General features: G+C 44.8%; 2 protein-coding genes and 6 non-coding genes across 8 annotated transcripts in view; 7 read left to right on the top strand and 1 right to left on the bottom strand.

Moving 5' to 3' along the window:
- Window positions 1-26,660, bottom strand: part of LOC144480793 (uncharacterized) — a 585,830-nt gene that overhangs the window by 553,128 nt on the left and 6,042 nt on the right. The window lies entirely within an intron of this gene.
- trnav-aac (transfer RNA valine (anticodon AAC)) lies at window positions 540-612 on the top strand. The gene has a single exon. It is a non-coding gene; the product is annotated as a tRNA-Val (tRNA).
- Window positions 2,002-2,074, top strand: trnav-aac (transfer RNA valine (anticodon AAC)). Its single transcript has one exon. It is a non-coding gene; the product is annotated as a tRNA-Val (tRNA).
- On the top strand, window positions 3,223-3,295 carry trnav-aac (transfer RNA valine (anticodon AAC)). The gene has a single exon. It is a non-coding gene; the product is annotated as a tRNA-Val (tRNA).
- trnav-cac (transfer RNA valine (anticodon CAC)) lies at window positions 4,444-4,516 on the top strand. Its single transcript has one exon. It is a non-coding gene; the product is annotated as a tRNA-Val (tRNA).
- Window positions 5,666-5,738, top strand: trnav-aac (transfer RNA valine (anticodon AAC)). The gene has a single exon. It is a non-coding gene; the product is annotated as a tRNA-Val (tRNA).
- Window positions 13,175-13,247, top strand: trnav-cac (transfer RNA valine (anticodon CAC)). The gene has a single exon. It is a non-coding gene; the product is annotated as a tRNA-Val (tRNA).
- LOC144480841 (ER membrane protein complex subunit 4-like) lies at window positions 17,016-23,753 on the top strand. The gene is made up of 5 exons (XM_078200463.1): window positions 17,016-17,199; window positions 17,852-17,963; window positions 18,170-18,323; window positions 21,688-21,848; window positions 22,589-23,753. Exons 1-5 carry the CDS (start codon window positions 17,120-17,122, stop codon window positions 22,622-22,624), a joined length of 543 nt encoding a protein of 180 aa, XP_078056589.1. The 5' UTR covers window positions 17,016-17,119; the 3' UTR covers window positions 22,625-23,753.

Here is a 26,660-nt window from a genome sequence, read left to right on the forward strand (position 1 = left end):
GGTGATTCGCTTCGTTCTGTTGGTCAGTTATGTTTGCAATTCAGTGATGTTCAGTTTCAGAGATATTCAATTCATAATGAAGACATATGTGTTAAATAAGGCATGAATATTAAATATTGAAAGAAATACTGTGTACAATTGGACAATGAGCTTTGATAAAGTGCCATCTGGATTCGAAACATCCGCCCTTTTCACTCCTTACAGGTGCTGCCAGACATTGGGAGATTTTGCAGCATTTTCTCTTTTGTCATCCGCAGTAATTTGCTTTTATTACTGAGTACAATTGATTGAGATGATTCGAAGAAAAATGAAAATGATGCATTAACGAATGGGCAGAAATCATTGCTCCCTTAGATATTTGCCAGAAGAACGGTTTTGAATTTTGATGTTCGGGATAAGTCGCACAATCAGATTGAAAGTGACGGTTATCTTCCTGAATTCAGTGACAATGGGCTCTCAGTCTAACCATCGGAACCTGCAGCAACACAGCGTAGTTGAACATTGCAGACAGGCAGATTTGCTCCACTGCTATTCCAGCTGTTTCTGTAGTGTAGTGGTTATCACGTTCGCCTAACACGCGAAAGGTCCCTGGTTCGAAACCAGGCAGAAACATTCATTAAGCTTCCTCATGTCGTGGAAGGGAAAATTGCTTGTTTTCAGTTCGTTGCTCATCATTATCCGAGCCTCGATGTGAAAGGCATGTTATCATTAAGCTGTTTCTGTGGTGTCGTGGTTATCACATTCGCCTAACACGTGGAAAGTCACCGGTTCGAAACCAGGCAGAAACATAGGGTAGCACAGTGGCACAGCAGTTAAGACTGCTGCCTCAAGGCGCCAGGGTCCCAGGTTCGATTCCCAGTTTGGATCACTGTCTGCGCGGAGTCTGCATCTTCTCCCCGTGTCTGCATGGGTTTCCTCCGGGTGCGCCGGTCTCCTCCCACAGTCTGAAAGACATGCTGGCATCACCCTCAAATGCTTTCTGTGAAATAAGAAACGTTTTTTTTGACGCACTGACAGGAAATTTCGATTTTGACACCAGCACTTATTCGCATCTCGTTCAGTCTACAGCAGAATTTAATGGGTTTATAGGTGCAGACTAATATGGTTAATCAGCATCTGAAATATCTGACAGTAGTGTGTGCTCAAAAAGACAGATACAAGTCATACTGCAAGTGAACTAGAGGAAATGACGCACATTTCACACAAGATCTATTTTTAAATCGTTTTTCAACACTGAGAAACAGGAAAAGCCACTCAGACAGATGAGGGAATCGAGGCTCAGTGCGGATCTACTGGACTTTCCGGTAAAGGTCCGGAAGTTATGCGCCTAAATGTTTCAGGCCCATAATTAAAAGGCTCAAGTGTCACGAACAGATAACTCTTGACTTTTCTCCATTTAAATGCAGTTGACTTTGTTGAAAAGCTGACCAGAGTCAATCTCAAATTTGCGATCTGTATTTCCCGGTGATTCGATTCGTTCTGTTGGGCAGTTTTGTTTGCAATTCAGTGATGTTCAATTTCAGAGATATTCAATTCATAATGAAGACATATATGTTAAATAACGCATTGATATTAAATATTGAAACAAATACTGTGTACAATTGTACAATAAGCTTTGATAAAGTGTCATCTGGACTCGAAACGTCCGCCCTTTTCATTCCTTACAGGTGCTGCCAGACATTGGGAGATTTTGCAGCATTTTCTCTTTTCTCATCCGCAGTAATTTGCTTTTATTACTGAGTACAATTGATTGAGATGATTCGAAGAAAGATGAAGATGATGCATTAACGAATGAGCAGAAATCATTGCTCCCTTAGATATTTGCCAGAAGGACGGTTTTGAATTTTGATGATCGGGATAAGTCGTACAATCAGATTGAACGTAACGGTTATCTTCCTGAATTCAGTGACATGGGCTCTCAGTCTCACCATCCTAACCTGCAGCATCACAGCGTAGTTGAACATTGCAGACAGGCAGATTTGCTCCAGTGCAATTGCAGCTGTTTCTGTAGTGTAGTGGTTATCACATTCGCCTAACACGCGAAAGGTCCCTGGTTTGAAACCAGGCAGAAACACTCATTGAGCTTCCTCATGTCGCGTAAGGGAAAATTGATTGATTTTTGTTTGTTCCTAATCATTATACGAGCCTCGATGTTAACGGCATGTTATCATTGCTCTGACGTCACCCTCAATTGCTTTCTGTGAAATAAGAAACGCTTTTTTTTGACGCACTGACAGGAAAGTTCGATTTTGACACCGAACACTTATTCGCATCTCGTTCAGTCTACAACAGAATTTAATGGGTTTATAGGTGCAGACTAATATGGTTAATCGCCATCTGAAATATCTGACAGTAGTGTGTGCTCAAAAAGACAGATACAAGTCATACTGTAAGTGAACTCGAGGAAATGGCGCACATTTCACAGAAGAATCTTTTTAAAATCGTTTTCATCACTGAGAAATAGGAAAAGCCACTCAGACAGATGAGGGAATCGAGACTCAGTGCGGATCTACTGGACTTTCCTGTAATCGGCCGGAATTTATGCGCCTGAATGTTTCACGCCCGTAATAAAAAAGGCTCAACTGTCACGAACAGATCATTCTTGATTCTCCTCCATTTAAATGCAGTTGACTTTGTTGAAAAGCTGACCAGAGTCAATCTCAAATTTGTGATCTGTATTTCCCGGTGATTCGCTTCGTTCTGTTGGGCAGTTTTGTTTGCAATTCAATGATGTTCAATTTCAGAGATATTCAATTCATAATGAAGACATATATGTTAAATAACGCATTGATATTAAATATTGAAACAAATACTGTGTACAATTGTACAATAAGCTTTGATAAAGTGTCATCTGGACTCGAAACGTCCGCCCTTTTCACTCCTTACAGGTGCTGCCAGACATTGGGAGATTTTGCAGCATTTTCTCTTTTGTCATCCGCAGTAATTTGCTTTTATTACTGAGTACAATTGATTGAGATGATTCGAAGAAAGATGAAGATGATGCATTAACGAATGAGCAGAAATCATTGCTCCCTTAGATATTTGCCAGAAGGACGGTTTTGAATTTTGATGTTCGGGATAAGTCGTACAATCAGATTGAACGTAACGGTTATCTTCCTGAATTCAGTGACATGGGCTCTCAGTCTCACCATCCGAACCTGCAGCATCACAGCGCAGTTGAACATTGCAGACAGGCAGATTTGCTCCAGTGCAATTGCAGCTGTTTCTGTAGTGTAGTGGTTATCACATTCGCCTAACACGCGAAAGGTCCCTGGTTTGAAACCAGGCAGAAACACTCATTGAGCTTCCTCATGTCGCGTAAGGGAAAATTGATTGATTTTTGTTTGTTCCTAATCATTATACGAGCCTCGATGTTAACGGCATGTTATCATTGCTCTGACGTCACCCTCAATTGCTTTCTGTGAAATAAGAAACGCTTTTTTTTGACGCACTGACAGGAAAGTTCGATTTTGACACCGAACACTTATTCGCATCTCGTTCAGTCTACAACAGAATTTAATGGGTTTATAGGTGCAGACTAATATGGTTAATCGCCATCTGAAATATCTGACAGTAGTGTGTGCTCAAAAAGACAGATACAAGTCATACTGTAAGTGAACTCGAGGAAATGGCGCACATTTCACAGAAGAATCTTTTTAAAATCGTTTTCATCACTGAGAAATAGGAAAAGCCACTCAGACAGATGAGGGAATCGAGACTCAGTGCGGATCTACTGGACTTTCCTGTAATCGGCCGGAATTTATGCGCCTGAATGTTTCACGCCCGTAATAAAAAAGGCTCAACTGTCACGAACAGATCATTCTTGATTCTCCTCCATTTAAATGCAGTTGACTTTGTTGAAAAGCTGACCAGAGTCAATCTCAAATTTGTGATCTGTATTTCCCGGTGATTCGCTTCGTTCTGTTGGGCAGTTTTGTTTGCAATTCAATGATGTTCAATTTCAGAGATATTCAATTCATAATGAAGACATATATGTTAAATAACGCATTGATATTAAATATTGAAACAAATACTGTGTACAATTGTACAATAAGCTTTGATAAAGTGTCATCTGGACTCGAAACGTCCGCCCTTTTCACTCCTTACATGTGCTGCCAGACATTGGGAGATTTTGCAGCATTTTCTCTTTTGTCATCCGCAGTAATTTGCTTTTATTACTGAGTACAATTGATTGAGATGATTCGAAGAAAGATGAAGATGATGCATTAACGAATGAGCAGAAATCATTGCTCCCTTAGATATTTGCCAGAAGGACGGTTTTGAATTTTGATGTTCGGGATAAGTCGTACAATCAGATTGAACGTAACGGTTATCTTCCTGAATTCAGTGACATGGGCTCTCAGTCTCACCATCCGAACCTGCAGCATCACAGCGTAGTTGAACATTGCAGACAGGCAGATTTGCTCCAGTGCAATTACAGCTGTTTCTGTAGTGTAGTAGTTATCACATTCGCCTCACACGCGAAAGGTCCCTGGTTCGAGACCAGGCCGAAACACTCATTGAGCTTCCTCATGTCGCGTAAGGGAAAATTGATTGATTTTTGTTTGTTCCTCATCATTATACGAGCCTCGATGTTAACGGCATGTTATCATTGCTCTGACGTCACCCTCAATTGCTTTCTGTGAAATAAGAAACGCTTTTTTTTGACGCACTGACAGGAAAGTTCGATTTTGACACCGAACACTTATTCGCATCTCGTTCAGTCTACAACAGAATTTAATGGGTTTATAGGTGCAGACTAATATGGTTAATCGCCATCTGAAATATCTGACAGTAGTGTGTGCTCAAAAAGACAGATACAAGTCATACTGTAAGTGAACTCGAGGAAATGGCGCACATTTCACAGAAGAATCTTTTTAAAATCGTTTTCATCACTGAGAAATAGGAAAAGCCACTCAGACAGATGAGGGAATCGAGACTCAGTGCGGATCTACTGGACTTTCCTGTAATCGGCCGGAATTTATGCGCCTGAATGTTTCACGCCCGTAATAAAAAAGGCTCAACTGTCACGAACAGATCATTCTTGATTCTCTTCCATTTAAATGCAGTTGACTTTGTTGAAAAGCTGACCAGAGTCAATCTCAAATTTGTGATCTGTATTTCCCGGTGATTCGCTTCGTTCTGTTGGTCAGTTATGTTTGCAATTCAGTGATGTTCAGTTTCAGAGATATTCAATTCATAATGAAGACATATGTGTTAAATAAGGCATGAATATTAAATATTGAAAGAAATACTGTGTACAATTGGACAATGAGCTTTGATAAAGTGCCATCTGGATTCGAAACATCCGCCCTTTTCACTCCTTACAGGTGCTGCCAGACATTGGGAGATTTTGCAGCATTTTCTCTTTTGTCATCCGCAGTAATTTGCTTTTATTACTGAGTACAATTGATTGAGATGATTCGAAGAAAAATGAAAATGATGCATTAACGAATGGGCAGAAATCATTGCTCCCTTAGATATTTGCCAGAAGAACGGTTTTGAATTTTGATGTTCGGGATAAGTCGCACAATCAGATTGAAAGTGACGGTTATCTTCCTGAATTCAGTGACAATGGGCTCTCAGTCTAACCATCGGAACCTGCAGCAACACAGCGTAGTTGAACATTGCAGACAGGCAGATTTGCTCCACTGCTATTCAAGCTGTTTCTGTAGTGTAGTGGTTATCACGTTCGCCTAACACGCGAAAGGTCCCTGGTTCGAAACCAGGCAGAAACATTCATTAAGCTTCCTCATGTCGTGGAAGGGAAAATTGCTTGTTTTCAGTTCGTTGCTCATCATTATCCGATCCTCGATGTGAAAGGCATGTTATCATTAAACTGTTTCTGTGGTGTCGTGGTTATCACATTCGCCTAACAAGCGGAAAGTCGCCGGTTCGAAACCAGGCAGAAACATAGGGTAGCACAGTGGCATAGCAGTTAAGACTGCTGCCTCAAGGCGCCAGGGTCCCAGGTTCGGTTCCCGGTTTGGATCACTGTCTGCGCAGAGTCTGCATCTTCTCCCGTGCCTGCATGCGTTTCCTCCGGGTGCTCCGGTTTCCTCCCACAGTCTGAAAGACATGCTGGCATCACCCTCAAATGCTTTCTGTGGAATAAGAAACGCTTTTTTTGACGCACTGACAGGAAATTTCGATTTTGACACCGAGCACTTATTCGCGTCTCGTTCAGTCTACAGCAGAATTTAATGGGTTTATAGGTGCAGACTAATATGGTTAATCAGCATCTGAAATATCTGAACAGCAGTGTGTGCTCAAAAAGACAGATACAAGTCATACTGCAAGTGAACTAGAGGAAATGACGCACATTTCACACAAGATCTATTTTTAAATCGTTTTTCATCACTGAGAAACAGGAAAAGCCACTCAGACAGATGAGGGAATCGAGGCTCAGTGCGGATCTTTCCGGTAAAGGTCCGGAAGCTATGCGCCCAAATGTTTCACGCCCAGAATTAAAAAGGCTCAAGTGTCACGAATAGATCATTCTTGATTTTTCTCCATTTAAATGTCGTTGACTTTGTTTAAAAGCTGACGATAGTCAATCTCAAATTTGTGATCTGTATTACCCGGTGATTCGATTCGTTCTGTTGGTCAGTTATGTTTGCAATTCAGTGATGTTCAATTTCAGAGATATTCAATTCATAATGAAGACATATGTGTTAAATAGTGCATTGATACTAAATAGTGAAACAAATACTGAGTACAATTGTACAATAAGCTTTGATAAAGTGTCATCTGGACTCGAAACGTCCGCCCTTTTCACTCCTTACAGGTGCTGTCAGACATTGGGAGATTTTGCAGCATTTTCGCTTTTCTCATCCGCAGTAATTTGCTTTTATTACTGAGTACAATTGATTGAGATTATTCGAAGAAAGATGAAAATGATGCATTCACGAATGGGCAGAAATCATTGCTCACTTAGATATTTGCCAGAAGAACGATTTTGAATTTTGATGTTCGGGATAAGTCGCAGAATCAGATTGAAAGTAACGGTTATCTTCCTGAATTCAGTGACATGGGCTCTCTGCCTAACCATCGGAACCTGCAGCATCACAGCGTAGTTGAACATTGCAGACAGGCAGATTTGTTGCAGTGCGCTTCAAGCTGTTTCTGTAGTGTAGTGGTTATCACGGTCGCCTAACACCCGAAACGTCCCCGGTTCGAAACCAGGCAGAAACACTCATTAATCTTCCTCATGTCGTGGAAGGGAAAATTGCGAGTTTTCAGTTCGTTGCTCATCATTATCCGAGCCTCGATGTGAAAGGCATGTTATCATTACGTTGTTTCTGTGGTGTAGTGGTTATCACATTCGCCTAACACGCGGAAAGTCGCCGGTTCGAAACCAAGCAGGAACATATGGCGGCACAGCAGTTAAGACTGCTGCCTCAAGGCACCAGGGTCCCAGGTTTGATTCCCAGTTTGGATCACTGTCTGCCCGGAGTCTGCATCTTCTCCCCGTGCCTGCATTGGTTTCCTCCGGGTGCTCCGGTCTCCTCCCACAGTCTGAAAGACATGCTGGCACCACCCTTAAATGCTTTCTGTGAAATAAGAAACGCTTTTTTTGACGCACTGACAGGAAATCTCGATTTTGACACCAGCACATATTCGCATCTCGTTCAGTCTACAGCAGAATTTAATGGGTTTATAGGTGCAGACTAATATGGTTAATCAGCATCTGAAATATCTGACAGTAGTGTGTGCTCAAAAAGACAGATACAAGTCATACTGTAAGTGAACGAGAGGAAGTGGCGCACATTTCACAGAAGATCTATTTTTAAATCGTTTTTCATCACTGAGAAACAGGAAAAGCCAGTCAGACAGATGAGGGAATCGAGACTCAGTGCGGATCTACTGGACTTTCCTGTAAACATTGGGTTTCGTGAATTTTGTTGTTTCAACTGTGGATGTCGGCTCTGCAACGTTCACATTTGCATCACTTCCAGTGTTTTCCTCAGCTGAGATTCCAGACTCTGTTGTCTCAGTAGCAGAGGCACTGGGCTGTGGTTGTTTTGGACTTCGGTGATCACCTTGGGTTTGTCGATCCTTATCTGTTTCTGGAGTAAAGTAACTGTCAACGTTTGGTAATTTTTTGAGTTGCTCTTCAAGCTGGTGCTTTCTTTTTCTTTTCTGGTATCTGCTCTTAAATGTTCCCTTCATTGTAAACATTCTGAAATTTTGTGAGGCCCCTGCGGATTGTGAGGCCCTAAGCTGTAGCTTATTTAGCTTATGCCTAAATCCGGCACTGGGATCACCGTTACTCATCTCTGAAAATAGACAACAGACACGCAGCGTGTTAGAAGGAATAACAACAGCGGAATAATGTCCTAGAGATGGAAATGGGCAATGAATATGGTGATTGGCGGATTTCATTCAAAGGTTCAAAATGGCCGCCCTGTGATCAGGACAATATGTGGAGATGCCGGCGTTGGACTGGGGTAAACACAGTAAGAAGTTTAACAACACAAGGTTAAAGTCCAACAGGTTTATTTGGTAGCTTTTGTGGCTGAGAAAAGGTGTGGCTTTTGCTACCAAATAAACCTGTTGGACTTTAACCTGGTGTTGTTAAACTTATTATCAGGACAATAACCAGAGACAGACAGAGCTTCACCCCCATAGTTCCAGTCTGAACACCAGAAACAGAGGCAGTGATCACTGTCTGCATAAGACCTAGAAACGGAGAAGTTGAAACAGTCAGTGGACTGGTATGAGGTCGAAAGTGACTCCGTCTCTCCGCACATTTTTACATCTTCAAACAGTCGCTTCCTCGAGAAGGGAATCGTGATTTTTCATAAGTGATCAGAGAGCGCCCTCCCGTGGACAGCAATGCCGCATATTGGATACACACACGGTCACCTGCAAAGACTGACACATATCTAGATAATAGAATCATAGAATTTGTACAGAACAGAAAAATGCCATTCGGCCCACCGATCTGTACCGATCACAAGCCTCCCAGGCCCTATTCCCGTAACCTCATACATTTACTCCTCTAATCCTCCTGATACTACGGTCAATTTAGCATAGCCAATCAAACTAACCTGCACATCTTTGGACCGTGGGAGGAAACCGGAGCAGCCGAGGAAACCCACACAGACACGGGGAGAGCAGATACACACACGGCCACGTGCAAAGACCAACACGTGTAAGGATATATAACCATATAGATACATGCCCAGACACTGACATCAATTCTAACGTCCCTCGTTATAAATCCAGAATTATTCTGTAGATTTCTGACACATTAGTCTGAGTTGCTAACTATGAAAATACACGAATAACTCCAACTCCGTGTTCACTAGAAGCCTCGTATACCGCACAGAATCAACAAAAGCATAGACACAGGGACAAGTAAACACAGTGATCGATTCTCAAACTGACCGACTCAAACATAGACACACAGACAATCACTGAGGAAGATAAACAAACAGATTAACACAGCCACTGACACACTCAAGAGAAGTGCACTCATTGACAATCTCAAAAACCCACTAGCTCCAGAGTAACTTACTGAACTGGAATTCCCGAGGGTCATGTCAGTGCGGCAATATCGTGTTAGATATTCATTGCGATGGAACTGCCCATTTTAACAACAGGAACAGCCAGAAATCTATTTCTCATCAATGGTGATCATTAATTGATGACTCAACAGTGGACACTTTTGGAGAATAAGCAATAATGGATGTATTTATTTTAACAGCCAAACACATATCATGTTTAAAGTTTATTTATTAATGTCACAAGTAGGATTACATTAATACTGCAATGAAGTTACTGTGAAAATCCCCTAGTCACCATACTCCGCCGCCTGTTCGGGTACACTAAGGGAGAAATTTAGCATGGCAATGCACCTAACCAGCACGTCTTTCAGACTGTGGGAAGAAACTGGAGCAAATCCACACAGACACAGGAAGAACGTGCAAACTCCTCAGACCCAAGCCAGGAATCGAACCCGAATCCCTGGCGCTGTGAGGCAGCAGTGTGCCACTGTGCCACCGTGCCACCCCGTGTGAGGTCGCTGTAGGTAAGATAGATTCCCCACCCATTCTCGAGGTTGCCAGATCGGATGTTTGGGACACAGGAGGACAACACAAGGAGATTGCTTCAGGTATAGGTGATTAATTCTCCTCTGTTATATTCCACACTCTGTGGAAAGTTGTGGAGTTAATATCATATATAATTCAGAAATAATGAGGCGATGCTTTATCCGATTAAACCCGTTTTGTAAATTCCATTTGAAATCAATTGCATAAATAAATATATGCTTACGTTGAAAACTATATTGGGAAGCTATATCCAATACTTCATGCCATTGAGTCAGTGAAACGTTGTTACCTAAAGCAAACTGTACATGGATTCCACAGAAACGCCTTCTTCCAATGGGGATTGGACAATGACTTGAAAGGGAGAAAAATCAGCTTCATGGAATGAGAGGAGGAAATTGAAATGAGAACAAAGAACAGTGCAGCACAGGAACAGGCCCTTCGGCCCACCAAGCCCGCACCAACACGTCAGTTTGGTAACTCGTCATAAAATAACTGGCAGAGGCATGGTGGGTCGAAGGGCCTCTTATTGTTCTCTGCCATTGTCAACCATATTCAATCATTGCAACAATCTGAGGTCCCTATCTGCTTCAAGAAGACGCCCATCATCCCGGTACCTAAGAAAAATCAAGCAGCATGCCTTAATGACTATTGGCCGGTGGCTCTGACATCCATCATTATGAAGTGCTTTGAAAGGTGTGTCATGGCACGAATCAATTGCAGCCTCCCGGACTACCTGGATCCACTACAGTTGCCTATCGGCGCAACAGGTCCACAGCAGACGGCATTTCCCTGGCCTTGCACTCAACCCTGGATCACCTAGATAACAAGGACACAGTCCTATTTATTGACTATAGCTCAGCCTTCAACACTATTAAACCACGGAACTCATCTCCAAACTCCGTGACCTGGACCTCGGCACCTCCTCTGTGACTGGATCCTGAACTTCCTAACTCACAGACCATAATCTGTAAAGATAGGCAACAACACCTCCTCCACAATCATCCTCAACACCGGTGCCCCACAATGCTGTGTTCTCAGCCCCCTACTATACTCCTTATATACCTATGACTGTGTGGCCAAATTCCCCTCCAATTCGATTTTCAAGTTTGCTGACGATGCCACCGTAGTGGGTCAGATCTCAAACACTGATGAGAAAGAGTACAGGAATGAGGTAAAGAATCTGGTGAACTGGTGCAGCAACAATAATCTCTCCCTCAATGTCAACTAAATGAAGGAGATTGTCATCGACTTCAGGAAGCGTAAAGGAGAACATGTCCCTGTCTATATCAACAGGGACGAAGTAGAAAGGGTCGGGAGCTTCATGTTTTTAGGTGTCCGGATCACCAACTATCTGTCCTGGTCCCCCCATGACGACACTATAGTTAAGAAAGCCCACCAACACCTCCACGTCCTCAGAAGACGAAGGAAATTTTGCACGTCAGCTACGACTCTCACCAACTTTTACAGATGTACCATAGAAAGCATTCTTTCTGGTTGTATCACAGCTTGCTATGGCTCCTTCTCTGCCCAAGACTGCAAGGAACTACAAAAGGGCGTGATTGTGCCCAATCCATCACACAAACCAGCCTCCCATCCATTGACTCTGTCTATACTTCCCGCTGCCTGGGCAAAGCAGCCAGCATAATTAAGGACCCCACGTCCCCGGACATTCTCTCTTTCACCTTCTTCCTTCGGGAAAAAGATACAAAAGTCTGAGGTCACGTACCAACCGACTCAAGAATAGCTTCTTCCCTGCTGCTGTCAAACGTTGAATGGACTTACCTTGCGTTAAGTTGATCTTTCTCTACACCCTAGCTATGACTGTAACACTGCAAAGTGCACACTCTCACTTCCTTCTCTATGAACGGTATGTTTTGTCTGTATAGCGCGCAAGAAGCAATACTTTTCACTGTACGTTAATACATGTGACAATAATAAATCAAATCAAATCAAAATCATTCTTCGATCAATATGTCTACAGCAGTCCCAATGAGTGTTGCAACATTTCAAGAGAGTCCCATTGGGTCCTACAGACGCCAACAGTTTCTGTAGTGTAATGGTGGTTGCATTCGCCTCACACACGGAAAATCCCTCGTTCAAAACCATGCCGAAATATGATTAAAATTTGTTCATTAAGGGTGAGGGAAGTTTACATGATTGAAATTTGTTGCTGAACATTATCCGAAACTCAATATTAAAGCCATGTTATCTTTGCTCTGACCTCGGCCTCAAAATCTTTCAGCAAAATCAGAGATCTTGTATTTTTATGACGCAATGAGAGGAAATAGATGCTGCTGTTTTGACACCGTGGACATATCAGCAACTCATTCAGTCCACAACAGAATTTAATGGCTTTGTTGATGCAGACTAACAAAGTGAATCATCATCTGAACCATGTCGAATAGTATTGTGTGCTCAAAAAGGCAGACACAAGTGAAACTGTAACTGAACGAGAGGAAATGACGCACATTACGCGGAACCATTATTTAACATCGTTCTTCAGAGGAAACAAATAGGGAAAACCACTCAGACAGTTGAGGAAATCGAGAATCAGTGCGGATCTACTGGACTTTCCTGCAGCTGAACGGGATTTAGACACCTGAGTGTTTCACACACAGAATAAAGAGGGATCAAGTATAACTAACAAGTCATTCTTAAATCTATTCCCTTGAAAGATATTTGATTTTGTTTAAAAGCTGATAGTGGTCAATCTCAATTAAGCACCGTGACATGTGACTCGATTCATGTTTGCAATTCAATATTGTCTACTTCGGAGATATTTCATTCAGAATGAGGAGATATGTAATTAATAATAATATATTAATATTAAACATTGAACAACGAACAAATACTGGGTAGAACTGGTTGAAATTATTCGAAGGAAGATGAGAATGATGCATTAATGATTGAGCAGAAATCATTGCTTCCTTCGATATTTGCCGGACGACCGCTTTTAAAGGTTGAAGTTCAAGATAAGTTGAGAAATCAGGTTGAAAGAAACTGTTTTTGTCTTGTATTGAGTGACATGGGCTCTCAGTCGAACCATTCAAACCTGCGGCAACACAATGGTGTTGAACATTGTGGCCAGGCCAATTGGCGGCGCTATACTATCAGTTGTTTCTGTAGTGTAGTGGTTATCACGTTCGCCTCACACGCGAAAGGTCCCCGGTTCGAAACCGGGCAGAAACATTAATTATAGTTCTTCATTTAGCGTGAGGGAAGTTTTGCATGGTCGTTGTTGCTGAACATTATCCGATTCTCCATGTTGTAACCATGTTATCTTTGCTCTGAACTCGGCCACAAATGCTTTCAGCAAAATCAGAAATGCTGTGTTTTAAGACGCAATGAGGAAATAAATGTGTGTATTTTGACACTGTGCGCATATTAGCAACTTGTTCAGTCCATAACAGAATATAATGGTTTTACAAGTGCAGATTAACATAGTTAATCATCATCTGAAACATGTGTCATAGTCGTGTGTGCTCATAAAGACAGACACAAGTGAAACTGTAACTGAACGAGAGGAAATGGCGCACATTTCCTGGAAGCATATTTTTAAAATTGTTCTTCATTATAAAGAAATGGGGAAAAATCACTCAGGGAGATGAGTAAATCGAAACTCAGTGTAGATCTGCTGGACTTTTCTATAGATGAACGGGATTTAGGCGCCAGAATGTTTCACATGCAGAATAAAGAGGGATCAAGTATAACTAGCAAATCATTATTAAATCTTTTCCCTTTTAGGATGTTTGATATTGTTTAAAAGCTGACTGTCTCAAATAAGCACCATGGAATGTGTATTACCCAGTAACTCGATTTCTTTTATTGGTCAGTAATGTTTGCAATGCAATGTTGCATATTCCCGAGATATTCAACTCAGAATGAAGATGTATGTATTAAATACATGGATTCATACTTAATATTGAATAACGAAACAAATATTGAGTAACTCGCCAACGTTTCGAGTTTGGATGACCCTTCATCAGAGCTAAGGGCAAAGAAAATCAGACAAGATTTATATTATGAGGGTGGAAGGGGGGGGGGGGGGTGCTGTAATTGGACAAGGGGAATGAAAAGGAGAATGCAGAAGGCTGAGAGAGGTGTGAAAAATGTTAATCAGAATGGTAGAGCAGAGGTACAGATGGTTTGCCCTGAATGGAGAGGGGGGTTGGTGGGGGAGAGGATGGGGGGGTTGGTGGGGGGGAGGAGGGGGGTTGGTGGGGCGGAGGGGGGGGAGGGGGCGGGTGTGGGCGAGAAGGAGAGCAGGGATGAAGAAGTTGAAAAATGGAAGTGAGAAAGAAATATGATAAAATGGATGAATGAGATGAAAAGAAGAAACAAAATAAAATACAATAAATGGAAATGGGGTGAAGCTGGAGGGGAGAATCATGCTCTGAAGTTGTTGAACTCAATGTTCAGTCTGGAAGGCTGTAAAGTGCCCAATCGGAAGATGAGGTTCTGTTCCTCCAATTTGCATTGGGGTTCACTAGAACATTGCAAAAGGCCAAGGACGGACATGTGGTCAGGAGAGCAGGGTGGTGTGTTGAAGTGGCAAGTGACAGGAAGGTCTGGGTCCTGCTTGCGGACGCACTGAAGGTTTTCAACAAAGTGGTCACCCAATTTGTGTTTGGTCTCTCTGATGTAGAGTAGACTGCATTGGGAGCAGTGAATTGAATAGACCAGATTGAAGAAGGTGCATGTGAAGCGCTGCCTCACTTGAAAGGGGTGTTTAGAACCCGGGAAGTGAATAGGGAGGAGCTAAAGCGGCAGGTGTTGCACCTTCTACGATGGCATGGGAAGGTGCCATGGGTAGAGGATAGGATGTTGGTTGGATGGAGGCATGAACCAGGGTATCCCAGAGAGAACGATCCTTGTGGAATGCTGGGAAGTGGGCGGGGGGCTGAGGGGAAGATGTGTTGGGTAGTGGCATCATGCTGGAATTGGCAGCAATGGCAGCGGATGATCCTTTGAATGCGGAGGCTGGTTGGGTGAAAAGTGAAGACAAGGGGAACCCTGTCCTGGTTCTGAGAGGGAGGGGAGGGAATGAGAGCAGTGGCTCGGGGGATGGGTGGACAGGGGCAAGAGCCCTGTCAACAACGTTGGGTGGAAAACCACAACTGGTGAAGAAGAAAGACATATCTGCAATGCTATTTAGGAAAGTGGTAAGATCAGAGCAGATGCAGCGGAGACGAAAGAATGAAGAGAATGGGATGGAGTCGTTTCAGGATGTGGGTGTGAAGAGCTGCAGTCACGATAGTTGTTGGAGTTGGTGGGCTTGTAATAGATACTGGTGGATAGTGTAACCATGAGAACCTGCGGCAACACAGCAGAGTTGAACCTTGCAGACAGGTCGATTGGCTGCACCTAACTGCTGGTAGTTTCTGTAGTGTAGTGGTTATCATGTTTGCCTAACGCGTAAGAAGTCTCTGGTTCAAAACCAGACAGAAACTTTATCATTTCAGGAAGTATGCATGATTTTGGTTATTTGCTGAACATTATCCAATTCTCAATGTTGTCGCCATGTTATCTTTGTTTTGACCTCGGTCTCAAATGCTTTCAGGAAAATCAGAAATGCTGCATTTTAAGATGTCATTGCAGGAAAGAAATGTTTGTATTTTGACACCGTGCATATATTAGCAACTTGTTCAATCCATGAAACATGTCTAATCGTAGTGTGTGCTCATAAAGACAGACACAAGTGATACTGTAACTGAACTAGAGGAAGTGGTGCACATTGCACAGAAACATCTTTTTAAAATCGTTTTCATAATAATATAGGGAAAACCATTCATGCTGTTGAGGGAATCGAGGCTCACTGCAGATCTACTGGACTTTCCGATAGATGAATGGGATTTAGGCGCCAGCATATTTCACACCCAGAATAAACTAACTGATCATTCTTAAATCTCTTCCCATTAAACATATTTGATTTTGTTGATAAACTGACTGTGGTCAATCTCAAATAAGCATGGGGTGTGCATTAACCAGTGACTCGATCTGTTTTGTTGGCCAGTCATAGTTGCAATTCAATGCTGCATATGTCAGAGATATTCAATTCAGAATGAGGACTTGCAGAATAAATAAATGTATTGATGTTAAATGTTGAATAATGAACAGGGGTTCATTATCAGTTTTTGTTTCAGATTCCAGCATCCACAGATTTTTGCTTTTATTTATTCGCTCTGACTTGAACCTCAAAATTTATTCAGAGCGATCGGAAATACTGAATTTTCATGAGAAGAAAAAGATGATGTGTGGGAGGAAACAGGAGCACCTGGAGAACGTGCGGACTCCACACAGTCACCCCAAGCCGAGAAACAAACCTGAGTCCCTGGTGCTGTAATGGCTGTCCACAGAGAGAATGTGGACAACCTGTGGTGATCCATTGTTGGTTGCCACCAGGAGTGCTGAGCCATGGTATGGCCAGTACTATGAGTCTGTAGATATGTTACTGTTGGGGTTAGGGTTGGGCTGTTCTACCTGTTAATATAGTCCTATGGTACACCCCAGTTGGCTCCGCCTCCTGGGAGAGGTATAAAGGTCACTGCTCTGCCTGGTGACCCTGTAGTCTGAGATTGTATATTGTATATAGTAGCTCTGTTATTGTTGGCAATAAAAGCCTTTATTTCCCGAGTACATCTTGCCTCCCGTGTGATATATCGCGCATCACAACCATTAGCAGTATTTTCCCCTGGTTTCATTCCCTCACCCTGCAGTATAAATATCTTCCACTTTCTATGTCTTTTTGCTTTGACAAAGGGTCATCTGGACTCAATATTGCAAATATCTCTGACATTAAGTGATGTCCATCGGGGCAAACGTGCTCCATTTGGCCAGAAGGTGAAGAGTCGGAACAGATGTGCCCCGAACAAAGATGACGACGATGTGGGGGCGGGGCTTTGGGCGGTGCACGCAGGGCGGTGCACGCAGAACGCTGAGGCGTTTGGGATCGCACATGCGCATTGCAGCGGGAGTGTTTTGTTGACGGAAGCGTGCGGCTTCTTCTCTTGATCTGAATCAGATTTGAAAGCGGGGGGCGGTTAACGGTCGGCGGCGTTGTCATGGCGGCAGGGGCGGGGCTTGTCCACGGCGCGCGCTGGCACAAGTGGACCCTCGAGCTTAACTTGAGCGGCAGCAGCAGGTGCGGAGGCCGCGCGGGAAGCCGGGGGCTCGAGTAGGAGGCAAGCCGGGTCAGCCCGTCTCTCCTGAGGGGAGGCCATCGCACACTGACCCGGGGATGTGGCACCAACCCAAAACTTCCCAACCCCGGGTTTTTCACGCCTCTTTTACCCCTCACCGAGCTCCTCAGCACAAAGCAGCCCCTCAAATCCCCCAGAAATCACTCAGACCCCACTTGGCATCTTTTCCCCAGGTCATGACCCTGAGATGCCCTTTTGGTTTCGGCCCCTCCACCTGATCAGGTGCCAACTGCGGTGGTGGTTGGAGGAACGATTGCTCGTTTCCAGGGCCGGGTGCTGAACTGGATCTCTCTCAATGTCCCGCAGTGTTTGTTTTCAAGATACAATTTGGTACATCTGGTGATTTGTCACTTTGTCCCTAAATGGAGGGCAAGCGGATTGGCACCCTGATTATCAATTGACACTAATCCACTTCTGCATCTCTCCATTCCCCTGGCAGTTCAATGGACACAACGGCAGTGTGTGTCCGAGGTTTGCCCAAGCTTTAGTTCATGCTGGCACTATTGCCACCACGTTGGGGTTCTCAACAGAGAGACTCCCTCTTTAAAGAAGGTCTTGAAAGGGTGACCAATTTGTGTTTTCTGTTTCTCACAGGAGCCGTGATCAACAGTGTGGCCAGAGAGACTCCATGTACCCAGTCGCATATTCAGACAAACAGCTGCCAGACATCTGTGTCCAAGAAACAGACCGGATCCTGGTTGAGAAAGTAAGTTGGATTTGAATGTGTCTTTAGTGTGTGACTGACAACGCCCCTGGTTTGTCCACGGTGGTGAAGTACCTTGGTGAACCACAGCAGCCTGTGTGATAAAGGGTTAATCATCATGCTTACTTCAAGGCCTGGGTATAAGATCAGTATATGGCCTCCCCTAACCGGCCCCCTTTATTGATACCCTGCTCACTTTCTGTTTTTAGCGCTGCTGGGACATCGCCTTGGGCCCATTGAAACAGCTGCCCATGAATCTGTTCATCATATACATGGCTGGCAACACCATCTCCATCCTCCCTATCATGATGGTGTGCATGATGGCCTGGAGACCTATACAGGCCTTGATGTCCATGTCTGCAAGTGAGTATTGTATCGAATCTGCAGCTCAGAAACAGCTCTGAACCGGCATCACTTGAATGTAGCTTAGAATAGAGTTCTGGGAGTTGGGTAATTAAGGGAGTTAGAGAAGAAAGGGAAAGAGGTGCTGTTTTGCTTTCTAACTTTCTCAGCCGTCAGGAAGTGATCTTACTCTTCTACAGGAGAAGAAGCTAGATTTTTGGTGAGGATCTGCTAAGTGACTACGGTTTATTCTATTCTTAAGGATTAAAATAGTACAGCAACTGGTGGTAAGGTTAATAAAATACTTAAAAACTAAAATACTTGAAAACAAAAATAAAATATGTAATTAGGTAAAATAATTAAACAGTTTATTTGCACACATTAAAGATGTGTCACAGCTGCAGCATGTGGGAGCTCCTGGCTGTCAGTTTGATCCAGGGCAACCATGTCTGCAGTAAGTGAAGTTCAAGCAGCTCTGGTTCAGAGTTTATGAGCTGGAGGCTGAACTACAGACACTGCAATGCATCAGGGAGGGGGAAAGTTACCTGGATTCTTTGTATCAGGCAGCAGTCACACCTCTTGGCCCAGGGTCTGCTGATTTGGTCAGTGGTCAGGAACAGGAGAGTGAGGCAGATAAGGGAACTCACAGACAGGAGCCTTAGCCTTTAACATTGTCCAGCCAGTTTGAGGTATTTTCAGCTTGTTTGGATGAATGGGAGCTGCAGGATGGATGAACCAATTACCCATGGCACTGTGGTACAGGAAGCCATTCTAGTGAGGGGAGCAAAAAGGAATGCAGTGATAATGGGGGACAGTATAGTCAGAGGGATTGGCACATTCTCTGCAGCAAAGAATGTGAATCAAGGCAGCTGTGGTGCCTGTCTGGGGCCGGGGTTCAGGACATCTGATCAGGGCTGGAGAGGAACTTTCAGTGGGGAGGGGAAGGTTCCAGTTGTCGTCGTCAATGTAGGTATAAACAACAGAGATAAAGAAGGAGGTTTTCAGTGTCGATATGAGGACCTAAGCACTAAATTAAGAAGCAGAACCTCAATGGTTATAATCTCTGAATTATTACCTGAGCCACATGCTAATAGGTATAGGACAGATCAGATCGGAGGGATGAATGCGTGACTGAAAGGCTGCGTTAAAGTTTATTTATTAGTGTCACAAGTAGGCTTACGTTAACACTGCAATGAAGTTACTGTGAGAATCCCCGAGTCGCCACACTCCAGTACATGTTCGGGTACACTGAGGGAGAATTTAGCGTGGCCAGTGCACCTAACCAGCACGTCTTTCAGACTGGGAGAAAACCGGAGCACCCGGAGAAAACCCACACAGATACAGGGTGAACGTGCAAACTCTGCACAGATAGTGACCCAAGGGGTGGCACAGTGGTTAGCACTGCTGCCTCACAGCGGCAGGGACCCAGGTTCAATTCCAGCCTCGAGTGACCGTGTGTGTGGAGTTTTCATGTTCTCTGTCTGTCTGCGTGGTTTTCCTCCGGGTCCTCCGGTTTCCTCCCACAGTTCAAAGATGTGCGGGTTAAATTGATTGGCTATGGTTCGTTGTCCCATAGTGTCAGGGGGACTAACAGAGTAAATACGTTGTGTTACAGGGATAGGGCTGGGGTGGGATTATGGTCGGTGCAGAAGCGATGGGCTGAATGGCCTCCTTCTGAATTGTAGGGATTCTAAGCCAGTATAGAACCGAGTCCCTGGTGTTGTGCGGCAGCAGTACTAACCACTGTGCCGCCCTAACTGGTGTGGGAGGTGGGTTCTGGTTCATGGGACACTGACATCAGTACTGGGTAAAGTGGGATCTGTGCCATTGGGACAGTCAACACCTGAACTGTGCTGGGGCCGGTGTTCTTGCGAACCCCATGATGAGGAAAATAGAGACGGTTTTAAACTAAATAGTGGACAAGGAATCAAATTTGGGGCAAGGAATCAAATTTATATGAATGACTGGATGAAGGGATGTTTGGCAAATTTGCCGATGACACACAGATAGATGGAAAGTAAGTTGTGAAGCGGACATACAGAGAGTACAGAAAGATAGAAAGGTTAAGTGAGTGGGGAAATATCTGGTAAATGGAGTAGAATGTGGGCAAATTTGAAATTGTCCATTTCGGCAGGAAGAATGAAAAAGAAGCATTTTGTCTAAATTTTGAGAGATTGCAGAGCTCAGAGATTCAGAGAGATCGAGTCATAGAGGTTTACAGCATGGAAACAGGCCCTTCGACCCAACTTGTCCATGCCGCCCTTCCTTTTTTAAAATCCCGAACCTAATCCCAATTGCCCGCATTTGGCCCATATCTCTCTAAACCCATCGTACCCACGTAACTATCTAAATGCTTTTTTAAAGACAAAATTGTACTTGCCTCTGCTACTACCTCTGGCAGCTTGTTCCAGACATTCACCATCCTCTGTGTGAAAAAATTGCCTCTCTGGACACTTTTGTATCTCTCCCCTCTCACCTTAAACCTATGCCCTCTAGTTTTAGACTCCCCTACCTTTGGGAAAAGATATTGACCGTCCAGTTGATCTGTGCCCCCTCATTATTTTATAGACCTCTATAAGATCACACCTCAGCCTCCTACACTCCAAAGAAAAACGTCCCAGTCTATCTATCCTCTCCTTTTAACTCAATCCATCAAGTCCCGGTAGCATCCTGGTAAATCTTTTCTGCACTCTTTCTAGTTTAATAATATCCTTTCTATAATAGGGTGACCAGAACTGCACACAGTATTGCAAGTGTGGCCTTACCAATGTCTTGTACAACTTCAACAAGACATTCGAACTCCTGTATTCAATGTTCTGACCAATGAAACCAAGCATGCCGAATGCCTTCTTCACCACTCTGTCCACCTGTGACTCCACTGTCAATGAGCTATGAACATGTGCCCCTAGATCTCTTTGTTCTGTAACTCTCCCCAACGCCCTACCATTAACTGAGTAAGTCCTGCCCTAGCTCAATCTACCAAAATGCATCACCTCGCATTTGTCTAAATTAAATTCCATCTGCCATTCGTCAGCCCACTGGCACAATTGATCAAGATCTGGGTGTCCGAGTGCATAAATCACAAAAGTCTAATATGCAGGTACAGCAAGTAATTAGGAAAACTAATAGAATGTTATCATTCATTGTGATGGGAATTAAATACAGAACTAGGGAGGTTATGCTTCAGTTGTACAGGTCACTAGTGAGACCACATCTGGAGTACTGTGTGCAGTATTGGTCACCTTATTTAAGGAAGTGTGCAAGTATGCTGGAGACAGTTCAGAGACGGTTTACCAGACGCTGATACCTAAAATGGATGTGTTGTGTTATGAGGAAAGGTTCTCACATGTTCCTGAACTTCCTGCTTTTCCATTCTCGCTCTCAGTCTTTAGGGTCCTGGGGAATTCGAATCAGCACCGGCTGCAGCGTCTCATCTACTTCATCGGCAACCTGCTGGGGTTGGCCCTGGCCATCTACAAGTGCCAGGCAATGGGGCTGCTGCCCACACACGCCTCTGACTGGCTGGCATTCATCCAGCCGCCCCAGGTGAGATCCGCACTCTGTATGTGAGGGGGAGCCAGGAAAATAGGAAGAGGAAACCATTCAGGGCTGTGGAGCCTGAGAGGTTGAGTAGATTGGGCCCAATTCTTTTTATTCATTCGTGGGATATGGGCACCACTGGCTGGTCAGCATTTATTGTCCATCCCTCGTTGCTCTTGGAGGGCAGTTGAGAGTCAACCACAGGAAATCTGCCGCCCTTACCTGGTCTGGCCTACATGTGACTCCAGAGCTACAGCAACGTGGTTGACTCTCAACAGCCCTCGGGCAACTAGGGATGGGCAATAAATGCTGGCCAGTCAGAGACGGCCATATCCCACAATTGAACAAAAACAAATGAGGGATGGGGGAAGAGTGCAGGGAAAGTGGGGATGTCTTTGGGAATTGAGAGATAGGAGGAAGAGTGTGGGGAAAGTGGAGATATCTTTGGGAATTGAGGCATGGGGAGGAGTGCGGGGAAAGTGGGGATATCTTTGGGAATTGAAGAATGGGGAGGAGTGCGGGGAAAGTGGGGATATCTTTGGGAATTATGGGATGAGGGAAGACTGCAGGGAAAGTGGGGATATCTTTGGGAATTGAGGAGTGTGGGGAAAGTGGGGATATCTTTGGGAATTGAGGCATGGGGAGGAGTGCGGGGAAAGTGGAGGTGAGGTTGATGATGAATAGTGGAGCAGGCTCAACAGAAGCTATTCCCACTCTGATTCTTACCACCTTCTCCTTTCACACAGAGAGTGGAGAACACAGGCGGGGGCCTGGTCCTGTGATGGTCCCACTCTCCTGTCGCTCACTGAGACACGGCCCGAGGACGATCGACACCGGACACAACCTGCCGTCTGGCTAACCTGAGACCAGGCTTTCTGTAGGTAACATGCCCTCCCATCACTGCCCCCCACACACACACAGAGAGACACTGGCCCGTGTACCTGTGACCGATGTGGAATGGCCGGAGATATTGACAGCAGGGACTGTGTATTTTTTCACTGGGGATTCAGTTGTTTATCATGTTGACCCCCTTTGCTGAGCCTCGGATAAGGGACCTGTTGGAGTTGACGATGGGACTGGAGGTTCCTGGATCAGTCATTCCCAGCTTATCCTGGTGCCTCTCATTCTCTCTCTCACCCAGGTCAGAAGGTCACAGGTTTGTGTAACCTGTTCCTGAGATTCGAGCTGCTGTAACAGGTTCTCCCAGGGGTCCCTCAAACCGTCTCTGAAATTAAGTTCCCTGGCTGTGTGTTGCATGTGCCTTGTGGGATCTTGCTGTGCAGTCACCATCTCTTCCCACAGAACGGCAGGAGGGAACATCAAAAGGAGGGAATGATTTAGCTCCTGTGCTTGTTCTGGGCTGTTCCAGAGCGCTCTGAATCAACACAGCAGCTTCCTGTTTCCCAAACACAGTCACTGCTGTTCACCTGGGAAACCCGGCAGGCACTGCACACAGCAGATCCCACAAACTGTCGGATAACCACCAAATGTTAGGCTGTTTGAAGGATAAAGATCGACCCTCGGAAACCAGCGGGAGCTCTCCTTCGCTCCATCCAGTAATTGTCGTGGGATTTTACTATCCACCTGACACAGCAGTGAGTGAGGAGGGGGGGAGCTTGGTTTCACTTCCTCCGCACTGACAGCTGGAGGCAGGTGATTGACAGTGTAGTGTGTGCAGCTGTCTGTGTGCCCACCTGGGCAGCATGGTGGCACAGTGGTTAGCACTGCTGCCTCACAGCGCCAGGGCCCTGGGTTCGATTCCAGCCTTGGATAAATCATAGAATCCCGACAGTGCAGAAAGAGACCAATCGGCCCACCGAGCCTGCACCAACAACAACCCCACCCAGGCCCTATCCCCATAACCCCACGTATTTACACTGATCATATCCCCGACACTAAGGGGCAATTTAGCACGGCCAATCCACCTAAATCACACGTCTTTGGAGTGTGGGTGGAAACCGGAGCAACTGGAGGAAACCCTCACAGACACGGGGAGAATGCACAAACTTCACACAACCTGAGGCTTGATTTGAACCCAGGTCCCTGGTGCTGTGAGGCAGCAGTGCTCCCCATTGTGCCGCCCCTGTGTCTGTGTGGAGTTGGCACGTTCTCCCCGTGTCTGCATGGGTTTCCTCCGGAGGCTCTGGTTTCCTCCCAAACTTCAATATGTGCTGGTTAGGTGGATTGACCATGCTAAATTGCTGCTTTATGTAACAAAATATGTAGATCAGAGTGATTAGTGGGGTAAATATATGGGGTTACGGGAATAGGGCCCGGGTAAGATGCTCTGTCAGAGAGTCAGTGCAGACTCAAAGGGCTGAATGGTCTCTTCTGCACTGTAGGAATTCTACGACTTTGTCTGTGAGCAGGCACGCTTGTGTCTATGAGTGAGTGTGTGTCTATGTGGGTGTACACGCATTTCAGTTCATGTGTGTGTGTGTGTACCTGTGTGCGAGCACATACACGTTTGGTGTGTGCGTGCGTGTGTTCACTTTATTTAATGATTGTGTTTGAGTCGTTCCTCTTTGTGTGTGTTTGTGGGGGGAGGGGGGTGCGGGGAGGTGGTCACTAATCCGTCCCCTCCCCATTCTGAGACCACACCCGAAGCAGGAGTGAACGGAAGAGGCCGGAGGCGAATCGATAACCTCGAGGTGAGTGAGGAAACAGTCAGTGTGAGTTTGATGCTGCTGTGAAGAATGTGTCATGTCTTTTCACTGATTCTGTAACTGTGGAAATAAAGAGTTTCAGCAAAATGGGATAAAAGCAAATTACTGCAGATACTGGAATCTGAAACCAAAAGAGAAAAGGGTTTGACAAAGGGTCATCCAGACTTGAAACTTCAGCTCTTTTCTCTCCTGACAGATGCTGCCAGACCTGCTGAGATTTTCCAGCGTTTTCTCTATTGGTTTCAGCAAAACGGGGCCTCTGTAAAATGACAGCAGACAAAAACGAGACTCAGATTTCACTGACTCCACCAGCTTAAAGCTCTCTTGTTCCACTTTAAACTCTGCAACACTCTCACCTTTTCTCTCCCACAATATTCAGGCTTCAGTAACCTGAGCTGGTGGTTAAATAACCGTTCCCTATTTGCTGACTCATTTCACCATCACTCCTGTTCTTCCAGCGCAATCCTGATCCCCACTTCCACTGCTGAAGAACACTAACAGACATCCCTCCCTCCGTGTTCGAGTCTTCAATGTTCACCTTTTCAGTTGGGTAGGGTTTCAATTGAGAATCATAACACATCCCATTTCCTCGTGGTGTCTGGGCCAGATCAGGTGAATTTTCCACTAAAAGGTCTGTTTAATCCTTCTCCCCAAACTCCAGCATCTACAAGGCACAACTCTTGTGTCTAATTGAATAAGCTCCAATTTTCTGAATTAGTGCAGCTCCAACAACTCAGGAAGCTCAACACCATCCAAGACAAAGCAGCTTGATTGGCAATCCTTCTACAAACATCTACTCCCTCCAACATTGACTCACATGGCAGCTGGAGGTGTACCACCTACAAGATGCACTGCAAGCACTCACCAAGGCTTCTTTGACAGCATCTTGCAAACCCGCAACCTCGAGCACCTTGGAGAAGGGCAGCAAATGCATGGGAACATCATCACCTGCACGTTCCCCTCCAAGTCACTCACCATCTATACTCAGAGATTGATCACAATGTGAAATTCACTGCCACAGGAACTAGCTGGACAACTCATCATTTAAAAAGAAAATGTGATGAGTACGTGAGGGAAAGGAGATTAGAAAGATGAGCTGAAAGGCTGAAATGAGGGAGATGGAATGGGAGGTGTCTTGTATGAAATATAAACACCAGCACAGACTAGTTAAACCGAACAATGTCTTTCTGGTCTGGATATTCATAGAATCCCTATAGTGTCGAAGGAGGCCATTCGGCCCATTGAGTCTGCACCCACCACAATCCCACCCAGGCCCTTTCCCCATAACCTCGTGCATTTACCCTAGCTAGCCCCCCTGACACTCAGGGCAATTTAGCATGGCCAATCCACCTAACCCACACACCTTTGGACTGTGGAAGGAAACCGGAGCAAACCCATGCAGACACAGGGAGAATGTGCAAACTCCACACAGACAGTGACCCAAGCCGGGATTCGAACCTGGGACCCTGGCACTGTGAGTCAGCAGCGCTAACCACTGTGTCACCATGTCGCCCAAGAATGAGAGAATTCTCTGTGATTCAATGTAATCTCTGACCGGTTCTTGATCAGTAAGTTCCACCATTTGCACTGCACCGGTCAGAGTATAACCTGATGCTGAGTAATCACACTGAGATTCTGTCATGTGTGAAATTACAAATTACAACATTGTCATTGAAATTGGTGCACAGAAATTTTCATCAATCAGATCCACTCTCAAAAATGTTCTCCCAAACAACGCACTCTCTCAGATCTTTTCAGCAAGGATCCACTTCCAGGATTTCAATCTCTCCTTTCACTATTCTTCTGCCTCAGATTATCACATGCACTCAAGCTTCCACACAATCTCTCAGGTACCCAGCCATATCAACAGAACACCACTGTTTCACAGGTGGTACCAAAGTCCCAACCTTCGGATTACTTCAGAGTCTGGCTTTTTGCCAGCCAACTTCACCATGTGTGTTGCCTTTAACTGGAAGCCTCTCTCTCCCCCTTTCTTTAATTTCAGGGAACAGTATCTTGTTCAGATTCCCTTTGACTTCAGTTTTCCTCAGACTTTTTTCATTCCCTGGTTTCTAGAACTATCTGTTCTTCAACTTCTGGGACTTTCTTTCTTGCCCTTACTCCATTGTTCTGCCTAATGGTTCTGGCAGTT

Source organism: Mustelus asterias, chromosome 30 (assembly GCF_964213995.1).
Source record: "Mustelus asterias chromosome 30, sMusAst1.hap1.1, whole genome shotgun sequence".
Lineage (NCBI taxonomy): Eukaryota > Metazoa > Chordata > Chondrichthyes > Carcharhiniformes > Triakidae > Mustelus > Mustelus asterias.

What these genes read in the sequence shown, in the direction of transcription:
- LOC144480841 (XM_078200463.1), top strand. Translation starts at nt 17,120, where the DNA reads ATGGCGGCAGGGGCGGGGCTTGTCCACGGCGCGCGCTGGCACAAGTGG. An exon ending in AACTTGAGCGGCAGCAGCAG is followed by an intron (nt 17,200 to 17,851) that starts GTGCGGAGGCCG and finishes TGTTTCTCACAG; the next exon opens with GAGCCGTGATCAACAGTGTG. An exon ending in ACCGGATCCTGGTTGAGAAA is followed by an intron (nt 17,964 to 18,169) that starts GTAAGTTGGATT and finishes TTCTGTTTTTAG; the next exon opens with CGCTGCTGGGACATCGCCTT.